The sequence below is a fragment of the Thunnus maccoyii genome, chromosome 11 (assembly GCF_910596095.1).
Source record: "Thunnus maccoyii chromosome 11, fThuMac1.1, whole genome shotgun sequence".
In the NCBI taxonomy this organism is placed as follows: Eukaryota; Metazoa; Chordata; class Actinopteri; order Scombriformes; family Scombridae; genus Thunnus; species Thunnus maccoyii.
The window spans coordinates 26732154-26756884 of NC_056543.1; the positions used below are offsets into that span (position 1 = coordinate 26732154).

General features: G+C 38.9%; 2 protein-coding genes across 2 annotated transcripts; one reads left to right on the forward strand and one right to left on the reverse strand.

Annotated features, from left to right (window-relative positions):
• Nucleotides 1-3305: 3305 nt before the first annotated feature.
• LOC121907367 (trace amine-associated receptor 13c-like) lies at nucleotides 3306-4369 on the reverse strand. The gene is made up of 2 exons (XM_042426890.1): nucleotides 4194-4369; nucleotides 3306-4110 (listed from the first exon to the last, which is right to left on the reverse strand). The coding sequence occupies exons 1-2, from the start codon at nucleotides 4367-4369 to the stop codon at nucleotides 3306-3308; spliced, it is 981 nt and encodes a 326-aa protein (XP_042282824.1).
• A 5710-nt stretch (nucleotides 4370-10079) lies between these two features.
• Nucleotides 10080-24544, forward strand: LOC121906565 (alpha-tectorin-like). The gene is made up of 17 exons (XM_042425479.1): nucleotides 10080-10113; nucleotides 12119-12187; nucleotides 12464-12561; nucleotides 13797-13902; nucleotides 14043-14172; nucleotides 14493-14736; nucleotides 15642-15798; nucleotides 17038-17125; nucleotides 17256-17318; nucleotides 17646-17848; nucleotides 18425-18562; nucleotides 19040-19227; nucleotides 21892-22046; nucleotides 22156-22401; nucleotides 22495-22657; nucleotides 22841-22933; nucleotides 24126-24544. Exons 1-16 carry the CDS (start codon nucleotides 10080-10082, stop codon nucleotides 22931-22933), a joined length of 2175 nt encoding a protein of 724 aa, XP_042281413.1. The 3' UTR covers nucleotides 24126-24544.
• The last annotated feature ends 187 nt before the right edge of the window (nucleotides 24545-24731 follow it).

Below are 24731 nucleotides of genomic sequence, written 5' to 3' on the forward strand. Positions count from 1 at the left end.
CTCTAGCTGAGATTACAACTTTAAAGCTGAAGTCATCTTGCTGAAAGATGAATGCAGTTTTTGGAGAGGGTCATTTAAAAAAGACAAGTGCGCTGGTCCATCTGCCCCTGTCCCTGCCCAAGTCCAGTTCAGGAGTTGCCAGATTGTTCAGGTTTGTGTTTACTGGTTCATTATTATTAGTTGGTGTCTGAATAGTATCCTTTTCTAGGAAGTTTCCTTCCAGCAAACTAAGCAATTAGGGGAAAATATCAATAAGATGGTTAAATATTATTTTTTTAATCTAAGATTAGTTCTAATCAGAGTTTAGCAAAACTAGGTTTAAAATGAGTAAATCCAGATTTAAAATTAAGCCGAGCTCTGTTGCAGTACTTACAGTAGGTATCTTTAACTACTTATAAGTTCTCTCTAAATTCTTCCCAAAATTCCAGATTATTGATCAGTAGGTCATACATACCGTGTAACAATAGCATAGGTACCCAGTAATAAAAAATAACTACAGTAAGTTCTTTGTAAGTTCCCATATTGTTACCTCCTTATTCCATAACTCCACAACTTCCCCTGTTCCCCCATTCCCTTGTACTACATATATGTATTGGTACGTATTGTAGTGGTACACCATTAGTACAAAAGATTACACCGTAACTACAGGGTAGTTACGCTGTACGTTGCGGGCTCTAATCTAAAATACGACCCACAACACATTAATAAAACACGCTGCAAATAACAAGGCCTCTTTCCTATCGTAGTAAGGTAGACTAGCTACAACCTTATTTTCACCAAAACGAGCTATCCACTGAGCTGGACAGATAACATTGTTCTTATATGTACAGCTGGCTGTGAGACAAGGGTGCAGGGACTGTTTAAAAAGTGCAACACCGGAGTTAAGAGTTATTGATTTAACATGATTGATGTATGGGTTCCAGCAGAGTTTATCATCCATTATCATTGATCGTGATTTTAATAGTAGACAGTTACCAGTAACATGACATGTTAAGACATTAAAAGAAGTTAAAGAATAAAAAGAGAACAGCAGAAACCCTCCCCAGTAGCATATCACCCATGTTGCACAGCTTCTCCTATCTGATGCCTCCTCAGCAGTCTGGGCCCTTGTGCTCCGATGGGTCATGGATGGAGATCTGTGTCCGCTGTATTTGTGTCGTTGTTGGACATGGTACAGAGGAAGTATGGGAGGATTGGGTGTGAAAAATGTCTGACTCAAGGTTGTCCCTGCAGAGGAGGAGGTACCGTTTCCTCCTGAGGTGATGCACTCACGCACTGACAGCGTCTTTCAATTTTTAGTTGTATTTTATCTTTATTTAATCAGGCATTCTCATTGAGATTAAGATCTCTTTTCCAAGAAGAGATCTGAGAACAAGAAACATTCATAAAACAAATCACAATCTGGCTTAGGGAGGTCATGAAGAGCTGGGATTCAGAGCAGCAACCTAAAGTTATAAACAGCAATAATTCAGCTTTCTACTTGTCCCGTGGAAGATCCAACTATGCCAGTGAAGGTTGATATTTTCATTAATAGTGGAGCTACCACTTAAGCAGTAAAAGCTAATGAACAAGTGTGTGTATACCAACTTCTAAATTTGTTACTACTGTAAGTGTTGCCGGTATTCCGATGGCAGAGCCCATGTCTAAACTTTCTACTGTAACCGTTGAAGGTTCAGATGTAAAACATTTTTTCCTTTTCTTTAGTAAATTGCCCTATAAATTTAATGGGGCTAGTTATGTTGTTATGCAAACTGAATGCTATTATACATTGTACTCCAGATGGTTTGTTTCCAACCATCCTGATAACAGGTTCCTGCAGTCATTTCAATAATCCATCATTGATTGTATTGCAGGATATTGCCAGATTTTGATATGCAACACATTTTCAATGTGCTAAAACATCACCAGCTTGTGCATCATTGATGTGTGCTATGAGACTTGTCTTCCATTATCATTGTACAGCAGCATTTAATCCTTCAGCTGAGTACAAGCAATTACCTGATTGTTTTGTAAATACACAGGAGTGGTTGGTTTTGTTTGAATCCGATGAGTCATGTCCACATGTAGCAGTGACATCAGGTTACGAACTAAAACATATTGGAGAAATGATGGCACAATACTAATCATTGAGAAAAGCTGTAGCAGCTTCTCAAACCCAGACTGTAACAAATTTGGGTGATAACTTTTACAATTTTTTGACTAAGCTCCAGTTTTGTCTGCCTGAAGGGACATACCTGGGACATTTTCTAAAGACATTGCCTTCTCTCACAAGAGAGTGAAAATTTTGAACCATATGCCTCCTCCCAAGACTAAAATTGACATTTTTGAGGATGGCAGACTGCTGCAGACACTGGATTTATGAGTATACTGCTATGGACTCAGACTTTCAGTTAGTCACAGTTCAGTCTGCTCCTCCAACTGTGCTATGGACTGAGGAAATGCACAAAGCTTTCCATGAACTGAAACATGCACTCTCTGGAGCCCGAGCCTTGGGCCTGCCAGATTATCACAAATCTCTACACTGACAGTTCAGCATGTAGACCATCTGATAACACACACTTTGCTGGCTATGCTGTAGTGAATGGCTGGAGAGTGATGGTATTTCTGCTCCAAGATTTTTCCAAAATAGTATTCATGTGTATATTAGTGACACTTAATTAATATTGCAGAGTCAGTTGAAGCATAACTGTGAAGAAATTCTGGGGTTCCTGCGGCGCGATACTGTAAGATTGATATGTTTTCACACATCAGTGTATTCACTCTGCTTTTTATTATTTCAATGACCTTATGTGTCTTTCTACATCTGTAAGATTCTTACAAATGAGGTATTGTCAATGTTACCGTTTAAACTAATTCAATATTTTGTATTGTAATCTGCCTAAATCTGTGCCATGTATAATATCATTTTTGATATTTAAACAACTATTGAATGTCTGTATTGTTATACATACACAAATACAAATGGGCAAAAGATGGTGATGTGAATTTATACAGTCCGTTTTTCCCGTTCTGTTTCATGCAAGTACATTTCATTGCCATTACAAAGACAATGGAGGGATAGAATTGATGACAAACTGGCCATGAACAGCAGAGGATCATGGAGGCTGTCTCATGCTCATGCATTACTATTCCTACATTTTTCTGCCCAAATACATGAAAGCTATCCTGTTTTTTAATTTAGATTTCATAATTCACTGAATCAATAACATGAATAAATATTTTTTCTACGTAGAAAATGTGACATTTTAGTTACCTATCAACATTTCTGTATAGTATGTTGGCCTCACCTTTGTCTCTCTCTCTCTCTACAGTATGTTGGAATCGCAGGAGTTAGGCTGCAGTATCTTAAGTGTAACAATGAGCTTAATAGATTTTCTGAACCATGGATAAAAAGAGGCATATATCACAGGGTTTAGGCAGGAGTTAAAATAGAACAGAAATATTATAAAGGCTGAAGATGAGGCATTGAGTGAGATGTCCTGGCCTTTGAGTGTGACACAGAAATATGGGCAGATGCATATTAGAAACACAACTACAACAACACCGAGAGTCCTGGCTGCTTTCATCTCCGATTTCCAAGTAGTCATTGAAAACTGCAGTGTGACAGTGTGGGAACGCATAGCATGAGCCTGAGACACAGCCACCACAAATACTCTCATATACAGAATTACAATGACAGAGACAGGGCCAATAAAGGACAAAAAAGTATCTGTGATTCCTGCAGCATAATCAATTACAAGCACACACTCTCCAGAGCAGGAGTTATACCTACCTGGTTGTTTCAGGTTATCCTTAAACCGCACACAGTGAAAGAGAAGAGAACAGATCCAACACAGACAAACACAAATTTTAATTCTTGTTTGAGTGACTTTGGTGGGGTAATGCAGAGGGTCACAAATAGCCACATAGCGGTCAACAGATATGAGCACCATGTTTCCTATAGAGGCAGAGGTAATAGTGTAGTCCAAAACATAATACACAGAACACAAAAGGTTACCCAGGGGCCAGCAGCCATTGAGGAGGACAATTTGTAACAACATAAGGAAGCCCACGCAGAAATCTGAGACAGCCAGAGACAGAAGGAGCAGGTTGGTAGGGGTGTGGAGCTGCCTGCAGAGGTAAGAGAGCAACATACTTGTCATTATAAGTATCAATTATTATTACAGCAGATAAAAGCCAGAAACATTATTTACTTGTAGTGGAAGATGGAGATGATGACCAGCAGGTTGAGAGTCACAGTGAGCAGAGAGATGGAGGACAGCAGAATGTAAATAAGCGTGGCTACAGAGTAGGAACGTTTGGTCTTCTTGCACGAAGTGTTGAGGAGTTGTGGAAAGCAGAGTTCTGTTCCTTCCAGGGTCTCCATCATCAGAGAGCAGCACTAGATGAGAGACTGCTTAACTCTTTTGACTGCTTCTCTCTGTCAAATATCTATATTGGATTTATCGTCCGGCCCCCCCCCCCCCCCTTTCCTTTTTGGGGACTTTTGGCAGTGGCTGAGCTCCTCCCTACTTTACTTTCTACAGCAATGTTCTACATCTGTCATCAACATGCTCTTCCCTCTATTTTGTATTTACTTGGTCTCTTTTCTTCCAAATATATTTGTAATGGCAAATTATACATTGTTGGTTATTTACGCTTACCTTGGTTACCGGGACAACGCCAGTTCACTCTTTATCAGAGTGGCTCCTGCTTTCCCTAAACATCCAGTTACTCTGAGTCTCAAGGAGAGGAGAAAATGTCTCCTTCTGCTTAAGAATTGTAGTGTGACCTCAAGGCCCATGTTTGACCTAGTGTAACCCCTAAAGTTAGGATTTTCCCATAACATGAACCACTGGTGGTTCGGACCTATCAGTAAAGCAAATGCAGCTGCCTTGCAAGGTAAAACGGTAATAGACAGTGATGGACAGATGGTTCATCCAATGACCTGCCAAGTATCTTTTTGATAGTGCCTGCCCTTTTCAAGCAGTGTCCATGGATGACTTCTCAGATGGTTCTGTGTAACAAACTATCTGACGTGTCAGGTTATATGTATGCACCCTTATCCTTATTGGCAAAGCAGATTTGGAGGTTTAATTTTATTCAAAATAAATAAATAAAATGTACTATATATATATATATATATATATATATATATATATATATATATATGAGCAATCTGATTAAAATGTCGCTTTGAAAGCCAAATTAATTATTTAATTTTAAAGTATCATTGACTGGAAAATCAATACAATTTAACTTGAAATATACAGTACACACAATTTATTAAAGTAATCTTTTATGAAACAACTAGTTTTAAAAAACAGTGAGTAGGTCTGGCAATGGTTGTGTTGTTGACATCCAGTGTGCAAGTGCTTATAGGCCAAGGTCCTACATAATTATTTACCACAATTAATCATAATTCAACATTTGGTTGAGTCTGTTTGACTTGGAAAATGCAGACCAAGCAACTAATTTGGAGATGAGGTGTGTGGACCTGCAGCAGAGGCTGCGCTGGGTTAGGCCCAGAGGGTTGAGGATACAAGCCTGCAGTTTGTGGGCCCAAAAGGGAGGTGTTTCAGCCTCTTACCAGCCTCATTACATGGAACAGGGTTCTTCCCAAACTTGTGGAAATTTGATGGCTGTCACAGGGCTGTCATCAACATTCAACAAATTCTCTCTCAAGAGTGGGGCAATTGTTCATCTACCAAACCACACCAGTACTCCTGATGGTGTGCAATCCCAGATACCGGCCTTTTGTCCAAGGGAACAAATGTCCTTCTGCTGTTCTGGCCAATGCAAGGCCTTGCTTGGGGAAGGGGCAATAGTAGTATTGCAAACAAAGGAAAAACAAATGTTTTCTCCTAAGGGCTTACTGTAATTTGACAAACTCTGATGTGCTTGCTACTGAGATTGTTCAGTTCAACAAATATGCTAGACTCACATGCTGCTAATACCAGCTCCCGTATATACTCACTGCCTTTGGCAATACATGTACATACTGTACAGTGACCCATATGTCTAAAGGAGACACATTTCCAGGTCCATAATTTTATTGGAATATGAGAGTGAACAACACAAACAACTCATAAAACAACCTCAGCAACAAATATAACTGATTGGATGGCCATTTGTGGACACGCATGACAAGCTACGTCATCTTGTCAGGAAAGTTAAAAAAAACAAAAACATGGCAAACAAAACATTCAGGACAGGCTGAAACTTGGACTGAGGGGAACATTATTTTTACATACATTCACCTCAGGTTTTGGAACACTGACCATGTTTAACATGGACATCTGATATCATAACAGTATGTGCATGACAGAAAATCACAAAAAGCATAATATGTACCCTTTAAGAATACAGAAGACACTGCTTTGGGGCTTGCCACATAGGTTTCTTCAGCTGTGCCAGACATTATACTTTACTTTTATTTTTAAAACTCTGAACTTACTGGCACCAGCAAGAAGGCCTATCTTGAGAGAATGTGGAGCTGGGGCTTATTCCAGCTATGGCTTTGTGTCAAAGCAGATCTTTGGATTTCTCTATTCTAAATGTAAGGGAGCTAGACATGTTCCTCAAGGTGTTTCCTTTTTTGGATGCCTTTTGGTTGACGACTCCATTTTGGTTCATAAGGCCAGGCGACTGACAATAGTGGACCTTTGCAGCATCTGTATCCACAGTCTCATCATTGCAGCTAATTCCTCAGGTTTGCCTTTCAAGGAAGAACCCCATGAGGGCTAGGTCCTGTGGTTTGGCCTGTCTTCATTGTACTGTTGACATTGTATTTACTCCTCTGCGTCAGAGGAGCATTTCAGAGTTTTCACTTACCTGGATGGCTGGCTGGCATGCGCTGCATCAAAGAAACAGAGGCTCAGAGTCACACATAAACTGTGTTGGCCCTTTGTGTTTCACTTGGGTTGCATTTCGGTGCAAAAAAGAATTTGGATCTGAAACAGTGTTTAGTGACAATGAGGGCATGTCTGATGCAGAGGAGTGATCACAGAGTGCATCATGCATCGCAATGGCACAATGCCAGATGTTGGGCCTCTTTGCAAGCTGCTTTGAACCATTGTTGTTTTCAGAACATGGCTCATTACAGAGGGACACCTTGAGGTCATGCTTTAAGATCAATCTTTGTCAAATAAACATGTTGTTAATCATGCCATTAACCTGGAGAACTACATGCTGTATGCATGTGTTTAAGTGGGTGAGCTTAAAAAGTTCTGTTGTGTGTCACTGAGGTTGGCCTGTTACAGTGTTGGCTGTATTTTGCACCATTTGACTCAAACTCTGTGTAATTTGGTATACTTTTGGTCATAGGTTCGCTAAGGGATGGAAGATTGAGATGAAAATGAAAATGGCCATGGAAGGCAAAATAGGGAGAAAGAAAAGCTGTGCTTGGGCACGAGGGATGAGGGGATGACATGGAGGAAAGTGAGAAAGGAGATAAATCAGCAATATGATGGAGAGGTTTGGTCAGGCTGTTCTTATTTACATTCTGCTGTCCTTCATCTCTCTGCTCACTGTAACTCTCAACCTGCGGGTCATCATCTCCATCTCCCACTTCAAGTAGCCAAATATTTAACATACAGATACACGTAAATAAATGTTCATGGAAAAGAAAACAGATGTTGACGTAAACATTCATGATTTTAAACAAAGCCTTGATGTTTTACTGATGGGATTATATATGCTAAATATTATATTGGAATTTACATTGATACTGCAAACATTGGTCCTGTCACTGTCATTGTAGTTCTGTATATGAGTATTTGTGGTGGCTGTGTTTCAGCCTTGCGGTCTCATTTTGTAGCTGTCACACTGCGGCGTTCAGAGACTGTAACTGCTAAGAAATCTGAGATAAAAGCAGCCAGTTGTAGTTGTGTTTCTGGTATGCCTTTGCCCATACTGTTCATCTCCTGCAGGCCAGAACACCTTGATTGATTTTTACATCCTTAGAGTCCTTAGAGAAATGGATGTTCTATCTTAACTCCTGTCTAAACCCTATGATCTATGCATTTTGTTACCCCTGGTTTTGAAATTGTTACACTTCAGATACTGCAGCCTGACTCCTGTGAGGCCAACATAGTGTAGAGAGAGACTATATACTTTCTATGAAGAAGGAATAAAATATGTCACAGAATGTACAAATTCAAAAATCAACTATAAAATATGCCACTTGTGTTCTTTAAAGTGCATGTCACAGAAATTTACAGAAGATGTGATCATGTTTCCTCTTCTAATTATTCTCCTTATTTAGTGTTATATGACATGCATCTATATGTTACTTTTCCATTGTCTGCCATGGACTGGTGCAGTGTTAATAGCCCTAAGCCAGAGCCTCTGCATATCTTATTGGACATTGAAAGTCAAACAATAAAGAAATACCCTTTACATTTACTTTGAAGTAGTGATAACCTTAATCATTTTTTGTCTCTCTTCATCACCACCATGAATGAAAGCACATCAGAGTTGGACAAACTGATGTACTTGCTGCTGGACAATCAAAGTCAAACAGTCAAACAGCTGACGTCATCTTGGTGGGAAAGCTAAAAAAATAATAAAACAAAAAAAACACTGCAAACAAAGCATTCAGAGCAGGCTGAAACCAGGGCTTTCGTCTCACAGGGAGCATTTTTACATACATTGACTTCAAGTTTTGGAACTTTGACCATGTTTAACATGGACATCTGACATCACAGCATTGGACAAAACCTTGTCTCAAATCAGGATTCAACCAACAGCAGCAATTCAGGCAGAAATAAGTACTAACATGAAAAAAGTATTACAAAATCAGAAAAATGCATTATCCAGTGTAGTTGACCATGACTTTTAAAAACTGTTATAGGCTACTGTGTGTTTGATTTCACTCATGTGATATTAAACTGTATAATTAGAGTTCTGCTCAGGTTGAGATTGGGTGGTTGCTAAATCACTTGAGTTCACCAACCTTAATCAACTTATAGGAATGTCAGAGGCATCACTTGTCTGAGCCTAAAAGATACCAAAAAGTTTACAGACAAGTGTATCAATCAAGAACAGTCAGTACACACACACACACACAGTCTTGAGGAGAGCCCTGTGTCTGAAATCAATCACTCATTCAATCACTCATTCACTACATCCTATATACAGTATTAGACACGCATTTACTCAATAGCAAGCCTTAAATTGAAATTACGGACACTTATTAATCATCGTACTGTACTATAATTTTCTCCTCTGTAAAATGTGACACTGAACCATTTTGTAAAAAAGAAAAACCGTGGTTCAGAAACCACTGCTTTAGATGCCTTATATCAATCAATCAATCAATTTTATTTAAAGTGCAGAGTCACCATGCAACATGGTACCAATACACTTTACAGTTAAAAAAGAATACATAGGACAAACATACAGCAATCAATTTACAATGATAAAAATTACAAGTGAAACAACCACATTAAAAACATGAATGTTAAATGGATGTTGAAAGGTGATGGGCCCAGCTAAGTTTTAGGGGAGGCTGTAATGAAGTGAATAAAGGTAGGTTTTCAGTCTTGATTTAAATATTTCAACTGAATGTGCTTCTTTAACATGTAATGTAAGGCCATTCCAGAGATAAGGGGCATGGTAGGCAAATGCTCTGAAGCCAACTGATTTCTGTTAACTGAAGGAATGACCAGGAGACCATCATCGAGAGAGCAAAGAGGGCGTGCTGGTGTATATGGTGTAATTAGCTCAGATAGGTAAGGTGGTGCAAGTCCATGCAAAGCCTTTATAAGTTAAAAGAAGAACCTTAAAATCAGCTCTAGCTTGCACTGGGAGCCAGTGAAGAGAGGCCAGAATAGGTGTTATATGGTCAAATCTTGAGGGAAGGAATCTTGGAGTTTTGGGAAGCTGTGCAAACGGAGAAATATCAAACTACTGTCAAAGTCTGGGTCAAGTTATGTTTGTGAATCTTTTTTTTTTTTTAATACACACATGTGAAGCTTGATTTCAAAAGGACTGTGTCAGTCCTACTGAGTCAAAAGTAGCAAAACAAACCCTTGAAAACAATGCGCTGTTCTTGCATCTTATGTTCATGTGCATGTCTTGTGTTTGAAGGGGCGATCATGCCTGACGTGATGTTATGGAATGCCCTAATGGGTACAGCTATTTTTTGGTTCTTAATTTGTGATTGGATGGCCTCACCTTGGCTTTACACCCATCAATGTTCTTCCCTGGGGTAAAAATCATCACTGACAACACTAACAATGGAACTGTCAGACTTTTTCCTGCCCAGTTACATTCCAGACCAGCTCTATGTTGATTTAAATTGAACATTTAAGCTTTAAGATGTTTTTCTTTTGTGTTGTGCACTTCTTTAAAGACACCACATGTCCAACCAGTTATAAATGACACACACGGCATGTATATTCAAAAACTAAATATAGACATAACACATACTCTCTACTATTCTGGATTGAAGAAAGACCAAAAAATGAAGCCTTATTTGAGCCTAAACCCAAACTGTAATTATTAATCAATACTTTGGCAGTATCAATATCAACACTGAATTATTTATAGTGCATTATACTGCATTTCTTTATGATAGGTGCTATATAAAGCTTAAATAAAGATGATACAAGATACATAAAAGATTCAAACACATGCTAAAAAAGTTGCTGTGCCTCTTCAAAACAGATTATCATGTTTTAGAATAGGCGCTGATAAGATTGAAATATTGTGAAGTTGTAATCACCATCAGCATCGGTAACTCCCCATTAATTATGGAGTATTTGGAAACTGGAATGTTGCGTGACAGAAGCCAGTTTGCGAAGACAAAAGGTAGCAATAATCTGTGACAACTTCTTCACTCTGCAGGGGAGTACACAAGATTGACATGTATAAAGACAGTGAGCGCTGTTTCCTTCACAAAAACAGTTGGTCTAAGAGCTGAAGCAGCCAGTGAAACTTCTCCTCAAACCCAGAGCTGCTTGACTTCCCTGCTCTTCTACAACACCTCCAGAGGGTAAGACAACCTGGGATCTCTTGACTAAATTCTTGTCTGCACATTTTCATTCTCTTCCAACAGCTATCAGGACAGCTGAATATAGACATGAAAAAAGACACATTTTTGAATCATTATTTTATAGTATTACTACTCTAAACTGACTGACTATGAGTGAGATGTAGGCAGCTGTGCAGGACAACAGCATAAATGCAAATTACTGTTTCTCCCAAATTACTTTAAATAATTAATATAAGTTGACATGGACATTTCATCAATTTTTTTCCTTCATGAGAATGCAAGGGTCATTTATACATAGAGGTCCATGTCTTCTGAATGTGGGTATGGAAAAAAATCTGTGGAAAGAAATCAGAACAGAAATCATTTGAACTTTTCAGTAAAAAATGAATCCATATGTAGATTCTATGAACCACTTATCCTTTTATATATATATATATATATATATATATATATATATATATATATAATTACAATTACATTATATATTATTATTTTGAGGAGGAGGAAGAAAAAAATAAAAAACATTAAACTGCAATTACATATTTTGTATGAAAATACTGAAAAATATATGAATGAATTAAATTTTTATTATTGTGTCATGCATGCCCGCATGGGTTTACAAGACACCATAAATACCAACAAGCCAGAACCAGAGCACAACGCATATATTGTAAAAAGAAAATCTTTCACCTTCAAATCTAGAGACCATCATTAAGTAATACAGACATTCTAATTTACTGTCAGAAGCTTACTGAAAATCCAAAAGTAAATAAATACTTAAAGAATTAAATACTCATTAAACAATCTATCTTGCCTTCTTTTCCAAGCTTTTGAGATAAAGTTGGCAAACTTAAATACATCAAAATTAAACAGCCATTCCAGTTTTTGCTCATCTGAACACCTGAATATTTCAGGGTTTTGTCAAGCAATTTCATGAAACAGTAACTCTCTTAAGTCATCATAAGTCAATATAACCATTCACACATATGTGGTATGTGGCATAAGTTCATTCTACTGCATATAATTGTCCCTATACAAATAAACATGAAATAAAATGAATACATGCCTATCTTAATTTTCCGTGTAGACAATGTAGTTAAGTTTAAATGTGACTTAATGTCTACTCCAACTGTGTTTCAGCTCCCTGTCAGTGGACCTCCAATATGTTCTGTTTCATACTGTACCTGGCTGCACTCAGCCTGCTGGCAGGTAAGAAGTTATTCAAAACTCAACCAGCCACGCTGACTTTATTCACGTAGCAACCATTTTGTAACTCTCTCCAGAAGATTGTGATTGGGACACGGGGTAGGCCTAACGTGTTAAGCTCATTGACAAGGCTGAATATTAACACATCAGTCCTCATCTCTCTGGATTTGTGATATCCAGCTGTTTGTAAGAAGAAGTGGTAATCGATGATGAAATGTGAAATCTCTTTGGTGTAAGAACACATCGCTGTGTATAATGCATGTGTCTCTATATCTTCAGGTTCTGCTGAAACAAACCAGACCTTTACCAGTACTGGGGAGATGAACATCACCACGTGTCCCATCACCTATTATGGACAGAAATATGAGAAAGTATATGTGAGTAATATAAAGTCTCATGTTTAAGATATATACATGTCTTTCCACCTACTGTCATTACTGTCCTTTTGTAGCCACCTTCAGTGGAGATGAACCATTATCAGACTGATTGACTGATATTAAAATGTGGACTGACTGAAATATGGATGTAACAATTTATCATGAATCGGGCAATTCAGATTATTTTATTTCTGATGATGATGAGGCCCCAGAGAGGTTTAATTCTCACATTTTACATGCAGGGACAAAGGAGGGGCTTCATAATGAGGAAAAAAATGCTTTGAAATTATGAAGTAACATTTAGAGTAATTAAATAAACATAACAATTAAATGTAATACATTTCAACTATATAATTAAACAAATAATGAACAAACCTTTTCAAGTCAAAGCTGTTCTTATTGCTGTTACTGATTGTATCTCCTCTGTGATTTGAACAGGTGGCCTTCGACTCTAATAGATTTGCAGTTTGCTTCAATGGCTTATACAAACCTGGAATCAAAAATGACTGTATTCTGATGTCTGGAGGGACAGCAGACAGAGGTGATTTGGCAGTACTTACAAAAGAAATACCTACTGGATCTGGGATTCATAAACTTCTGCCAAACCTGAGGAATGCTGGAAAGTGTGTCAACATAATACCTCTAAAAGATAGTCAACAATCTGAAGTGAGTGTTTTTGGCCTGTGTTAATGTCAGGTTTTTTGTTTTTTTGTGAAATAATAAGAATATTTCAAATCCAAGCCTTTTTAAAAGCTATTTCTTACTATTCAGCCTGTCTTCTACATTTCCTGTTCTCAGATTGAACAAGTTGAACTTGGAAACTTCGGGACACAAGCGATTCTGGCAATCAAGACATATTCTGGGTACACAAATGTTGATGTTGTAAGTATAAGTAAGACATATGCAGAGAAATTTAGAAGATTTGATACATGAATATACTTTTAAGAGTGAGATGTGAGTCCGTGAGACAGATCAGGGGCTGGATCAGCATCTCACACTAGTCGGTTGTTGGAGCATTCTCGTAAGTCACATAGATAGTCAGTGGTCATAAATCACTGGTTGCATGAGGTGGTTCAGGAGACTCGACATCCAAGGCAGGGACTAGCAGCGTGTATTCGAATGTTTCATAAGAAGTTTGCTTTGGTTTTCAAAGTTTTAGCATTAATTCAGTGTCAGAGTGACAGTATTTTCAGTCATAGTCTAAAACAGTTACTATGTTTTTTGGTACTTTGTAGGTGGCAGATGCACAGGTAGACGGCCGAACGGTGTCTAAACAGAAATTTCAGACAAATGAAACGAGTAAGGGTGTCATTACAGACATGAGTGGATGCAGACTCTCAGGTTAGTAAATTAAGTGGGATTGGGGCTTCAAAACCAAAACTGTATTTAAAATGTCATTTTGTTAGCTCTATACAGTTTATACTCTGCTTATAAAAGTCTGACTTTTTAAACTACTTACATAAACCTCTTCCAATTCCCAGGTGTTGTTTATAAAACTAATACAACAGTAAGGGACCCAAACATCTGCTCTACTGTAACCTGTGATGTGACTGGAGTCGCCAGTGCCGTCAGTTATTGTGGCCCCATGGAGCGTTGCCAGGGCGATGGCAGGTAAATATTTTTGCCTCATATTTGGAAGACAGTGCAGACTGATGCGGATAAAATTTTTCCAAACATAACAAAAACATGATGAGAACTTCAGTTCTCTGCTGTGTTAAAGAGAAGTGTGTTAGGTTGTTTATATGATAGTTTAGTCAGCCTGTGGAAGATGACAATACAGCTATGCTGTTAGAGTGCTGTGACCTTTCACCTCTTCACTGCTGGTTGCTTTGATTGTTGGTTTGATCAACTGTAGTGTTCCATCAAAATAGTCAGTCAAATTCTAATAGTGTTATTCTCTGTTTGTATCTGTCCCTTCCCACCTCCATCAGTTGTACCTCGCACACTACGTGCACTATGACGGGCTCCACTGTCATCGATTTCATTGGCAGAGTTCGCTTTGTCCCGGATCGGTGTGGATATACTTTATTGAAGTCCTCAGAAATCCCAGACTTCCAGGTTCTGGGGGTTTTCCAAGAACGACGCCGAAAAGATGTTAGCTTTTTGGACCAGGTGATACTGCAGCTGGACGGGCCAGGTGTTCAGATTTCTCTGGAACAAGGTGGCAGAATTCGGGTAAGTTAGCTGCTGCCACAATCGCTGAAGTAATGAGTAAGTCACAGGCATAGACAGACAACTGAAATGCAGGTGCATACATATACACACACACATGCACACAAACACAGCAAGACAAAAATACAAGCTCAGACCCATGGTTCAAATTAAAATAAAATAGGTGCAGTTACAGTTATATTAAGAGGCGATATTAATGTGAAAAAATAAGATTTAAACTTTTGAAGAATTTTTCTCTCTTTGTTATAAGATGGTGCATAGGTAAATAGTATAGTAAAATACTGTAAAGTAATATAGTAAAATAGAGTAAAGTATGTGTTTGTGAAAACTGATAAAGCAGTCTGAGTGATCTGTTGAAAGATTGCATTCCTAGAAATGTTAGTAAAGAGACAAACTGCCAGAGCTCTGGCTGCTCAGTGATGCTGTATTGCCAGAGGCTGTAATGCATATCTTAATAGCCACTGGTGAACATATGAACACACACTAAGTACACTGGGAACTTTTCAGGGGAAAACAACAACAGTCATTGTGCCTTCCACTCATTATGACAGCATATAGTGGTTGTAAAATATAAATGGTACCATACAAGACCACTTCTGAAAGCAAAGTGGTCTATTTCTCTCATTCAACCACTAGAGGGCAGGCCACAGCACTCTATCTGAAGCTCCATTCATGCCAGAAATATGGTGACAGCTTACAGTGCATTTGTTGACTGTTGCCATTGCCTCCTCTATAGGTTGAGGTATAGCTGTTGATGTGTAATTGTTTGGTTCTCATGAAATTACAATCAATCATAATAATATTGAATGAAATCACTGAATGCTGCTGCGAGATCCTGTGTGTGTGAGAACAGTGTCTCTGTCTAAGTGTGATGTTTGAGTGAGTGTCTCCTCTCTGCTGTAATGAAGCTGAACAACAAATTTCTGGAGCTCAATGGCACCACTGCAGTTTACCACGGTGTGGGGCTCTATAAGGACCAGACAGGAGTGACTGCTAAGATATCGGCATCCAACTACACGGTTTCTGTTCTCTTTGATGGCAACACCGCACAGATCGACATGACAGGTACAGACCAATGAAACTCTAGATATATAAAAAAGCAGACTATAGACTTAGAATATTGAGTTGACACTTTCTGTGCTGTGTTTAAAATGTCAAAGATCAAAACAAACATAAGAGAGTGAGAGAGTGCAGTCTATAGGCTATGATAAAACTGTGGTTGATATCAGTGACTTCAACCTCCTAGATGTGTCACCTATAAAATGTCCACCTACTGACACAGATTGAGTATAACAGATTACATCAATTTAGTGGTCTCTAACTCAAATTACCTGGGGGCAACTGACTAGGTTGTTATATCCTAGAAGGGCCACTTAAATAGGAATAAAACACTTTTTTCAACAAAAAATTTCAACTATATACATATATGCACTCTCTCTCTACCTCATACACAGCATACTGCTCCACATGTGTGGGAGAGTAATGTGGGTTGAGATTATTTTCCTGGAGAATATGTTAGCAGTTTTCTCCTTGCAAATGAGACAGAAAGGTCATTAAAGACCAACACAGATGTTTCGGTTATTTTGTCTGATTACACTTCTGTTTAGGTTGAAGGTGGGCAAATCTATGCCAGGCCTGATAGGTACTACAAAGCTAACAGGAGAGGTGCAGTCAGACTGAAAATTTACTCCCCATTCATTTCTATGAGGAATGGGCCGGGAAGTATCCTCTTCGGGTTGCAAATAGACGAATCTGGGTCAAATACAGAAGTTTACTGCAGTGGCGACTCACTTTTAAAACTGCATGAGGATCTCTCTCTCAGGGTGCTTTGGTATGAAATCTGTCCCGGAGATCCTGTAAAAACTGTAATATGCTGAAAATATTGTCAATTATATGACATTAAAATAAAGATTATAATGTAAAAATCGTAAAAATTCGTAAATCGTCATGTTTCAAATGCATTCAAGTGATCTGCCTGCATAACTTGTGCTAGCTTAGTAATACGTTTCTGGACAGAAGTGGTACTTTAATGTTATTTTTTTCGAAAGCCTATGTGATAACCAATTTCAGTTAGTGTTTTAAGACGGCATAACTTCCATATTCACTATTTCCTTTCCCGCCTGTTTTTTTGCCACACAATAATTAAAATAATCTATATTGGTTAATCATGGATGTGCAGGATCTTAAAAGTCCATGAAAAAATAATCAATTGTCCACTGGGGTGGTTCATGAAAGGTAGGGTTGGCTTATGAAATTGTCTAATGTTTGAAAGTTTGACTCACATCCTCTCCTGAAACTGGTCAGGACGAAGTAAAGCACCCATACAAGGTGTATGTGGCAATTCCAGAAGGACTTTGAGTGAAGAGAGGGTCTCCGAATACAGTGCCCCTGGGTAAGACCACAAACACAGTGTCCTACAGACTAAAAACTGCCAATTTAAATTAAAGGGTTTCAAATACACTGGGCTTTTAGTGCAATGCTTTTGGCCAGTCTTTGATCTATTGCTGTTTGTCGCCCTGTAGTTGTGAGATACAGCATGATGACGCTGATGACAGTACCATCAACTGCAATGCCACAACTAAATGGTAAACACAAACCCTCCTAAACACAGCACATTAATCTCTATGGTATGATACTTTGTCATGTGGTGATTTCTTTTGACCAGGGAATTAGGATCCTCAGACCATCCACTTTTGCATGGGGACAGTTCACAGTATGATGTCCAGTTTAAGGTGTACACAGCACCTGTCCTGTGTTTCAGCTCTAGCAGGGGTCACAAAATTAAACTCAATAATAAAACTATACACAATGCTATTGAGAAATCCCTTTGTCTTGTTTGTTCTTGTGAACATGTGTCTCCTTGCCTACTAGACTTTCATGTCCTGTTTTTCTACTCTGCTTCACTGCGACAGGTGTAATCTCCTGAAGCGGACACCCTTCTCTGCTTGCAACATGCACATTGACCCAGAGCCCTTCATCACTGCCTGCAGACACACTTTGTGCAAATACCCTGCAGTAGATGGTCTCAAATGCCAGTTCCTGGAAGCCTACGCCAGGGCCTGCAGCCACAACACCAAAGTCACAGTGGAGGGCTGGAGGTCAAAGAGCCGCTGCTGTAAGACTGTCTTTCACTTTCCTATGTTTTAAGATGAGATGAGATTATAACATGATAAAGTAACAAGAGAAGAATCATGCAGGGGTTCAGTTGCTCAGTACCGGAAGTGAAACACTACCCAACTCCACTCTAAATCAATTCTAGACCTGATGTTTACCTGTGTGTGTTTTACAGCCTCACATAGAACCTTGCCATCAGGTGTAAGGAGGCTGAAAAACGTGTCTAATTTTAAGCTTTTCAGAACCTTTTTGTGGAACTGTTGACCTAAAATTAACTCCTTAATTTGACTGAATTATAAGACTGTGTTGTATATTTTATTTCCTGGCTCTTTTCATTTAGTCTATGGGTCAGATAGTGTTTTATAGTGGCCTGTTTATGCTAATTCCGGTCAATTCATTTTTTTTTATACCCATTTTGTAGATTTTTTGATACCAGCCAGTTTCTCTAGATTGCAAAATCTTGAGAAAGATGGCTTCAGACACCTTTTTCAATATTTTTTTAACAAAATGTAATTAAAATCAAAATTTTAAAATTATGTCTGTTCATTCATATGTTTGTGTGTGTCTGTGTTTGCAGCTGCTGTCCCTCGGGCCTTCTGTCAGCACAAATTCTGCAGTGCTCATGAGTTCTGTGGTGAGAAGCTCAATGGTGGGGAAACCAGTTGCATCTGCCGAGCCATTTTTGCCTCCAAGTACAGATCTACAAACACTTTTGGTACATCAGCTATGAAACAAGAAAGTGTCAGCTACTATTTTCTGGGATGGATTTCTTGGAATCAGAGCTGTTTCAGATTTGTGGAATATCTGTGGAACATCAATAGATGTCACATTAAGATTAGATATCGAGCCAAACATACCTTTTTAGAGATCAAGTAGCATTTGTTTACTGCTAACTTCTTCCATTACTCTCAATAAAAATAGTGCCATTTTTAAGCCTTAACTGTATAAAATGTAGCTTTTATTTGCACAAAATAATTATAATTATGAACTATTAATCTTCTAAATCTTGCATGTAGTAACATTCAGAATGAGTGTTAAAAAGATCAAATTTAAAAATGGACAAAACTCTCAAAGAGTTCTTTGGGAAACTATAACCCATTTAAAAGATGGTTCTCAATGTTGCATTTATGTTTACATGTTCCTCATCTGTGTGTTTTCTATATAAATCTAGTTTTTTGAAATTGGTGTTCAGGTGAGCCGACGGTCTGCAAGCAGAAGTCTGCATCACTAACTCTGGCTGGTTGTCTTTTGGAGGACAAAGGCATTGACTACTCTGCCTTACACCTCAATGACGAGACCTGCAAAGGTGAAATGGACAATCTGACCCACATGGTGACGTTCAGCTTCAATAACATGAACACTTGTGGTACGGTGGTCATGGTGAGTATGCCCTCCTTTAGTCACGATATTTACTCTCAACAAGCAGCTAAATCCCCTCAAACAATCTGTTTAGCTTTTCCTAGAAACTCTATTGTTTTTAAATATTTCATGGTCAGAGGGGCATGATCAGAAAACCGTGGCAATGACCTGCGACCTCCTTGGTCTTTAGGGGATTTGAGGAAAGAACCGTGTGTTTGCATTATGTTCCCCCCTGCTGCTTCCTCCAGCGCTATCTGGAAGTCAGAGAATCTGATCGGCAGTTGTTCATCAGCTGCATGAAACAAAGCGTACTTTGGGGCTGATGCCACAGCTTCTGTGCTGCAGTGGTATGGGATTGGCTTTAAAGTGTTTGCTCTTTGCTGAGATGCCAGGAATCAGAGCTTCAGTCACCAAGCTAAGTTTTTGCTGCTTGTGCTTACATGCAACCAAATATAGCCTGGATTTTAAAGCTCTGTTTAGCCAGTGCTCGTGCTGGCATTCTGCTACTATAAGGGCAGGGCTCAGTGCAAGCTTTTCTCTCTCAGTGGGCTGTGTCAGTATCTGTTATCAATGTTTATTTTTCACCGCTTTTTATTATCAGAACAGATCAATGTCAAATAGTCAAGCTGCAGGCTCGTTATTTTGGCTGGTGCTGGCTGCGTGCTTTCGCTGGTAAACTGACAATAGTCACCTGTGGCAGACTGTATCAGCTGTCGCTAATTAAAGTGTTCCGCTAGCGCCCTCCCTCCCAGCAACAAATCTGAGTAAGGAGTTTTCTCTGATGAAACGATCTACCTGATTACATCATGTCAATTTCAGGAGTTTTGTACTTTAACTTTCATCCATAAAGTAGGGCTATAAGTTTATCACCTTTTAAATCGTTTTGAATAAGGATTTCAAGTTATAGGGTGCATGAAATATGGTCTGTACCAAAATAAATTAAGTAAAGGCTATTTGATATATTATACTATGCTGATATATTTGGTATATCTATTGTACAATGTATACTAAGCATCTTAGGAAATACACAATAAAGCTCTCTTTTCTAATTTGTATAAAATACTATCAAACCTCATTTTATACCCTCATTCTAGCTGGCTCAAAGTTGTTTGTGGTCAGTAATACACCGCTGAAAGGGATGTATTTATGAAGCATGATGCTTCCCTGTCCTGTGTTAGGTCCAAAGCACATCTCACATTTTGGAATTCTTTCTTTTTTGCTATTTAGTTTCTACTCTTAGGCTTCTCTTAGCTATAAGCTACCAATCATGATTTAAGTTCTAGTCGTGACTGAGCTAATTTCCCTGCCTCATCTGGCATGCACTTTATGATGCTGTCATGCTAGTCGTGCAATGTTGATACTGAGTATTATGGCCTAAATGGGTTTTGCATCATAATTTTCCCTGGGTGTTGCTTCATTTTGGGGGTCATGTTAAGTCAAGTCAATTTTATTTGTATAGCTCAATATCACAAATCACAAAATTACCTCAGGGGGCTTTACAGTACAGCAATACAACATCTCCTGTCCTTAGACAGCATGGAGACCTGGCAGGAGGACAGACTACACATGCACACAGGGGAGACTCATAAATTCATTGAGACAGAAACTGACCTGCTGTGTAGTACAAAGTCATGAAGTAGGCTACTCAATTAAGGGCAACTAATTGTAGGTTAAGGTAAAAATATGAGACTTAGATCCTTAGATTTAAAGGACTCAACAGACTTGTATTCTTGATATCAATCATATCTAAAGATCTGCAAATCTAAGATCATACCCATGCATTTTTGGTCATCTGCTGCCATGGTACGATAATGGTTTACAAGAAAAGATTGTTCTGAACCATTATTGTTTGCTCCTTAGCTGAGTGTCTCAGCCGTTTGCTGCACATCTGGTGGATTACTGAGTTTAGATTTATCCATCTCATTTCATTAGATAGCATATTCCTCTCATGGTCTAAGGTGCCTAGCACTGAGCTCAGCACAGCAGGGAGTGAGAAGTGATGAGGCCTGAGCCTAGACGCTAAAGATAATTGCTGTACATAATCCACATTGACATAATCTACTCCATGTGAGTTGACTGACTGAATTTAAGTTATTGCCACAGCATAAAAATGTAAAATATATTAAGTAGATTTTAAAGTCCCCCTCCACTCAAAACTGTGTGTTTCTTCTTGTTCCTACAGTAAGATGTTTGCGCTTCACTGTGCAGAATGATGTGTGCAGAGTTTGACACTAGAGGGCTGTTTTCACATTCATCTGTTGAAAGTGAAAAGTTTCTCTGTGCTCACTGAAAATCCAATTTAAAGGGGCAGGCCTATGAGCAGGATTTGTGACAAGCCGACTAGTTTGGAATACAATCCTGGTCCACTATTCAGCTTAGAAATGTGTGATGTGGAAACTTGAAGCCTCCAGTGCACAAAAACTGGGAAAGGACTTTATAGTAAAGTAGGAGACAAAGAGTAGATGTTATTTTATGAATTTCTAACAAGGTAATTGAACTTTTTGTGGTAAAAACATATCAAACACAAATTATTATTCAGAGCAGAGTATTTTTATATATCTTAAAACATATCTGGAGGATATCCTAAAATAATAATTTATTTAAATAATAATTTAATAACTTAATAACTGGTTATAGGTAGACCTATAAGCAGTAATCATGTCTGCATCTATGTGACCATTCTAGGCAAACAACAGCCAAATTATCTACAAGAACACCATCATGTCACGGAACAGCTCTATGGGTGGCCTGATCAACCGTCACAGTAGAGCGCATATTGACTTCTCCTGTTCATACAGTCAGCCAGATATCAAGAGCTTGGCCATCAAACTCAAACAAAGGTGTGTGGTGGTTGCACAGTATGTAGCCAAAATTACCTTTTTGTTAGTAAGAGAAAGGTGACTGAGCTTCACTGAGCAGAAGACAACTGATTATGTCTGTGCTTCCCAGCTCTGTGATCCAGCAGATTACATCTGGGCAATGGATTTACAATCTGACCATGGCAGCATACACCGACCCTTCTGGCAAGGAACCTATTCAGTCAAGCACAGAGATTCAACTGGACAAGACAATCTGGGTGAAGCTGAAGACGTATGGGCTGGATGAAAAAATAATTGTTGTGGTGACCGACTCCTGCTGGGCAACCGATCAGCCATCGCCAAGTGGGAGCCTGAGATATGATCTCATCATCAAAGGGTAAGCCACTCAGAGATGCTCATGATGACCAAACCTGTGACTTTGTTGTTGCCAGCCAGTCCCTGTCATATCTGCTTTCCTGTTTCTGAGCAGCTGCCCTAACCCTGCAGACCAGACGGTGAAGGTGGAGGGCAACGGAGTGGGCACATCCAACCGCTTCTCTTTCAACACGTTCCAGTTTTCTGGCAAAAATGGCTCCATCTATCTGCACTGCAGATTGGAACTGTGTGTCAGGCAGGGTGATACCTGTGCCCCGGTAATTCAAGTTCCTGACTATACTCACAGAAAAACACATGAAATTATAAATTGTCAAATGTAAGAATATTGGCACATATTTGCTATTGCTAGCGTCAGTCTGTTGGGATCACTGTTGGGCCTCAAAAGCCTGTACTGACCAAACCCTAAACCTTAATCTCTCCATGTTTAAACCGTCCCCCAGAGGTGTGGCCAGGCTACCAGGAGGCAAAGATCCGTCATGCCAAAATATGAGGATGAAAACCCTGCCCTCATCACCATGGCCTGGACTAATTAGGTAAGCTGATTAATGGCATCTGAGCAGAATTCCAGGTGGCCAGTAAAGTAAGTGAAAAGACCTGGTGACAGGTACACATGGTCACTCAGTATGCAAAACTGTGTGAAAATGTGCTTTGTCTATAATTCATGTAAACTGAAAACCATTAAAAGATAAACTGAAGAACTCCCCAGTCCATAGGTGAGCAATGTAAAAGCTGCTTTGGCTGTTTTGACCTTTGACAGAAAATACAAATGACAGTGCCAGTCTGTGGCTTAAGTGAATTAGGCAACGTCCACTTGGAAACTGGAAGTTTATTAGCTGCTAATGTTAGCCGTGATTCCCACTGGACATTACTTTTCGTTCATGTTATTTCTGTGAGGGAATATCATAGCCTAACAGATAGTGTTTTCCTCTCCAACTCTCTAACTGTCCAGCTCCCATAGCTGCCCATCTTCTGTCCTTGCATTTTCTTCTTTTCCGTTAGTCTCACTGTCTTGAATGGCTTGCTTTTGTTGTGAGGTTCCCAAGCTATCCCACAGTGCATTTCTCAATATACGTAATGGGCTTGTCAAAATACAAAATGATGGTATTTGCAAAACGGCCAAAGTTTGCAGTTTTTTCATGCAGGGCTCAAGAATGCGGCCTAACCCCTTTTCTTAGAGCCTTTGCTATGGCACTCCAAATTGAGCTCAGGTTTAACCCTTCTTTGATTATCCTCTAGATATCTGTAGAACCTGATTGGAGTCCACCTGTTGCAAATTAACGTCAGCAGAGACTAATGTATGATGGACTAATGGAGACTAATGGATGATGTACAGAGCAAGGGAAGAGGGACATCAGTCTCCAAATAAGAGAAAATGTTAGAGGAGGGATGATAGAGTTAAACAGTTGATGTAAAAAGATGCCAGAACTTTGCAGATTCTCGTCTCCTCCTCTCCCTCTGATGATGGAAGGATTTGTACACTGTTTTCCACAACTCAACAACTCCTGCATGAAGCCAAAGCATCCTCACTCTGAATTTGTGCTTATTTACATTCTGCTGTCCCTCATCTCTCTGCTCACTGCAACTCTCAACCTGCTGGTCATCAAGAAGCCAAATATATTTTCCTTTTATAAAAGTGGTACTTTTACAACATCTGTTTGAATAATAATGCTAGAATAATAATTGATGCTACAAATAATGACAAGTATTGCTCTCTTACCTCTCCAGACAGCTTCACACCCCCACCAACTTCCTCCTCTTCTCACTGGCTGTCTCAGATTTCTTCGTGGGCCTCATCATATTTTTTAAAATTTTCTTCACATACGGTGCTGGATCTTCGGTGACCTCATGTGTTTTAGACTACATTAGTACCTCTTCCTCAGTAGGAAACATAGTGCTCAGATCTGTAGACCACTATGTGGCTATTTGTGATCCTCTGCATTACCCCAAGAAAGTCACTCAAAAAAGAGAAGAAATACTGCTTCATGTTATTGAGTCAGTGACATAAAAGCCTCATCTAACTTTTCACAAAGATTAATTCTAATGTATTGTGACAGAAATATGTATAAATGGCTTTCTGTCTGCTGTTCATTGAGTTTTACACCTGTAATATGTCTGTCATTCCATTCTTTTTTTGTTAGGCAATGAAAATGGGTATCTGTATCATTAATGAATGATAAATATAATAAACTCATTGCAGTGATTCTAGTTGTGCTCTCAGCTTCATATATGATAAAGTATATTTTTTCTATGTAGGTTATACTTTTGCAAAACCTATAAAACAATTGAATAGCTAGTCTGTTCCCTCAGAATAGCCTGTATGGGAAAAACTAC

What these genes read in the sequence shown, in the direction of transcription:
- LOC121906565 (XM_042425479.1), top strand. Translation starts at nt 10,080, where the DNA reads ATGCCTGACGTGATGTTATGGAATGCCCTAATGG. An exon ending in TGCAATGCCACAACTAAATG is followed by an intron (nt 17,319 to 17,645) that starts GTAAACACAAAC and finishes TCACTGCGACAG; the next exon opens with GTGTAATCTCCTGAAGCGGA. An exon ending in GCCATCAAACTCAAACAAAG is followed by an intron (nt 22,047 to 22,155) that starts GTGTGTGGTGGT and finishes TGTGCTTCCCAG; the next exon opens with CTCTGTGATCCAGCAGATTA.
- LOC121907367 (XM_042426890.1), bottom strand. Translation starts at nt 4,369, where the DNA reads ATGATGGAGACCCTGGAAGGAACAGAACTCTGCTTTCCACAACTCCTC. An exon ending in ATCTCCATCTTCCACTACAA is followed by an intron (nt 4,111 to 4,193) that starts GTAAATAATGTT and finishes TTACCTCTGCAG; the next exon opens with GCAGCTCCACACCCCTACCA.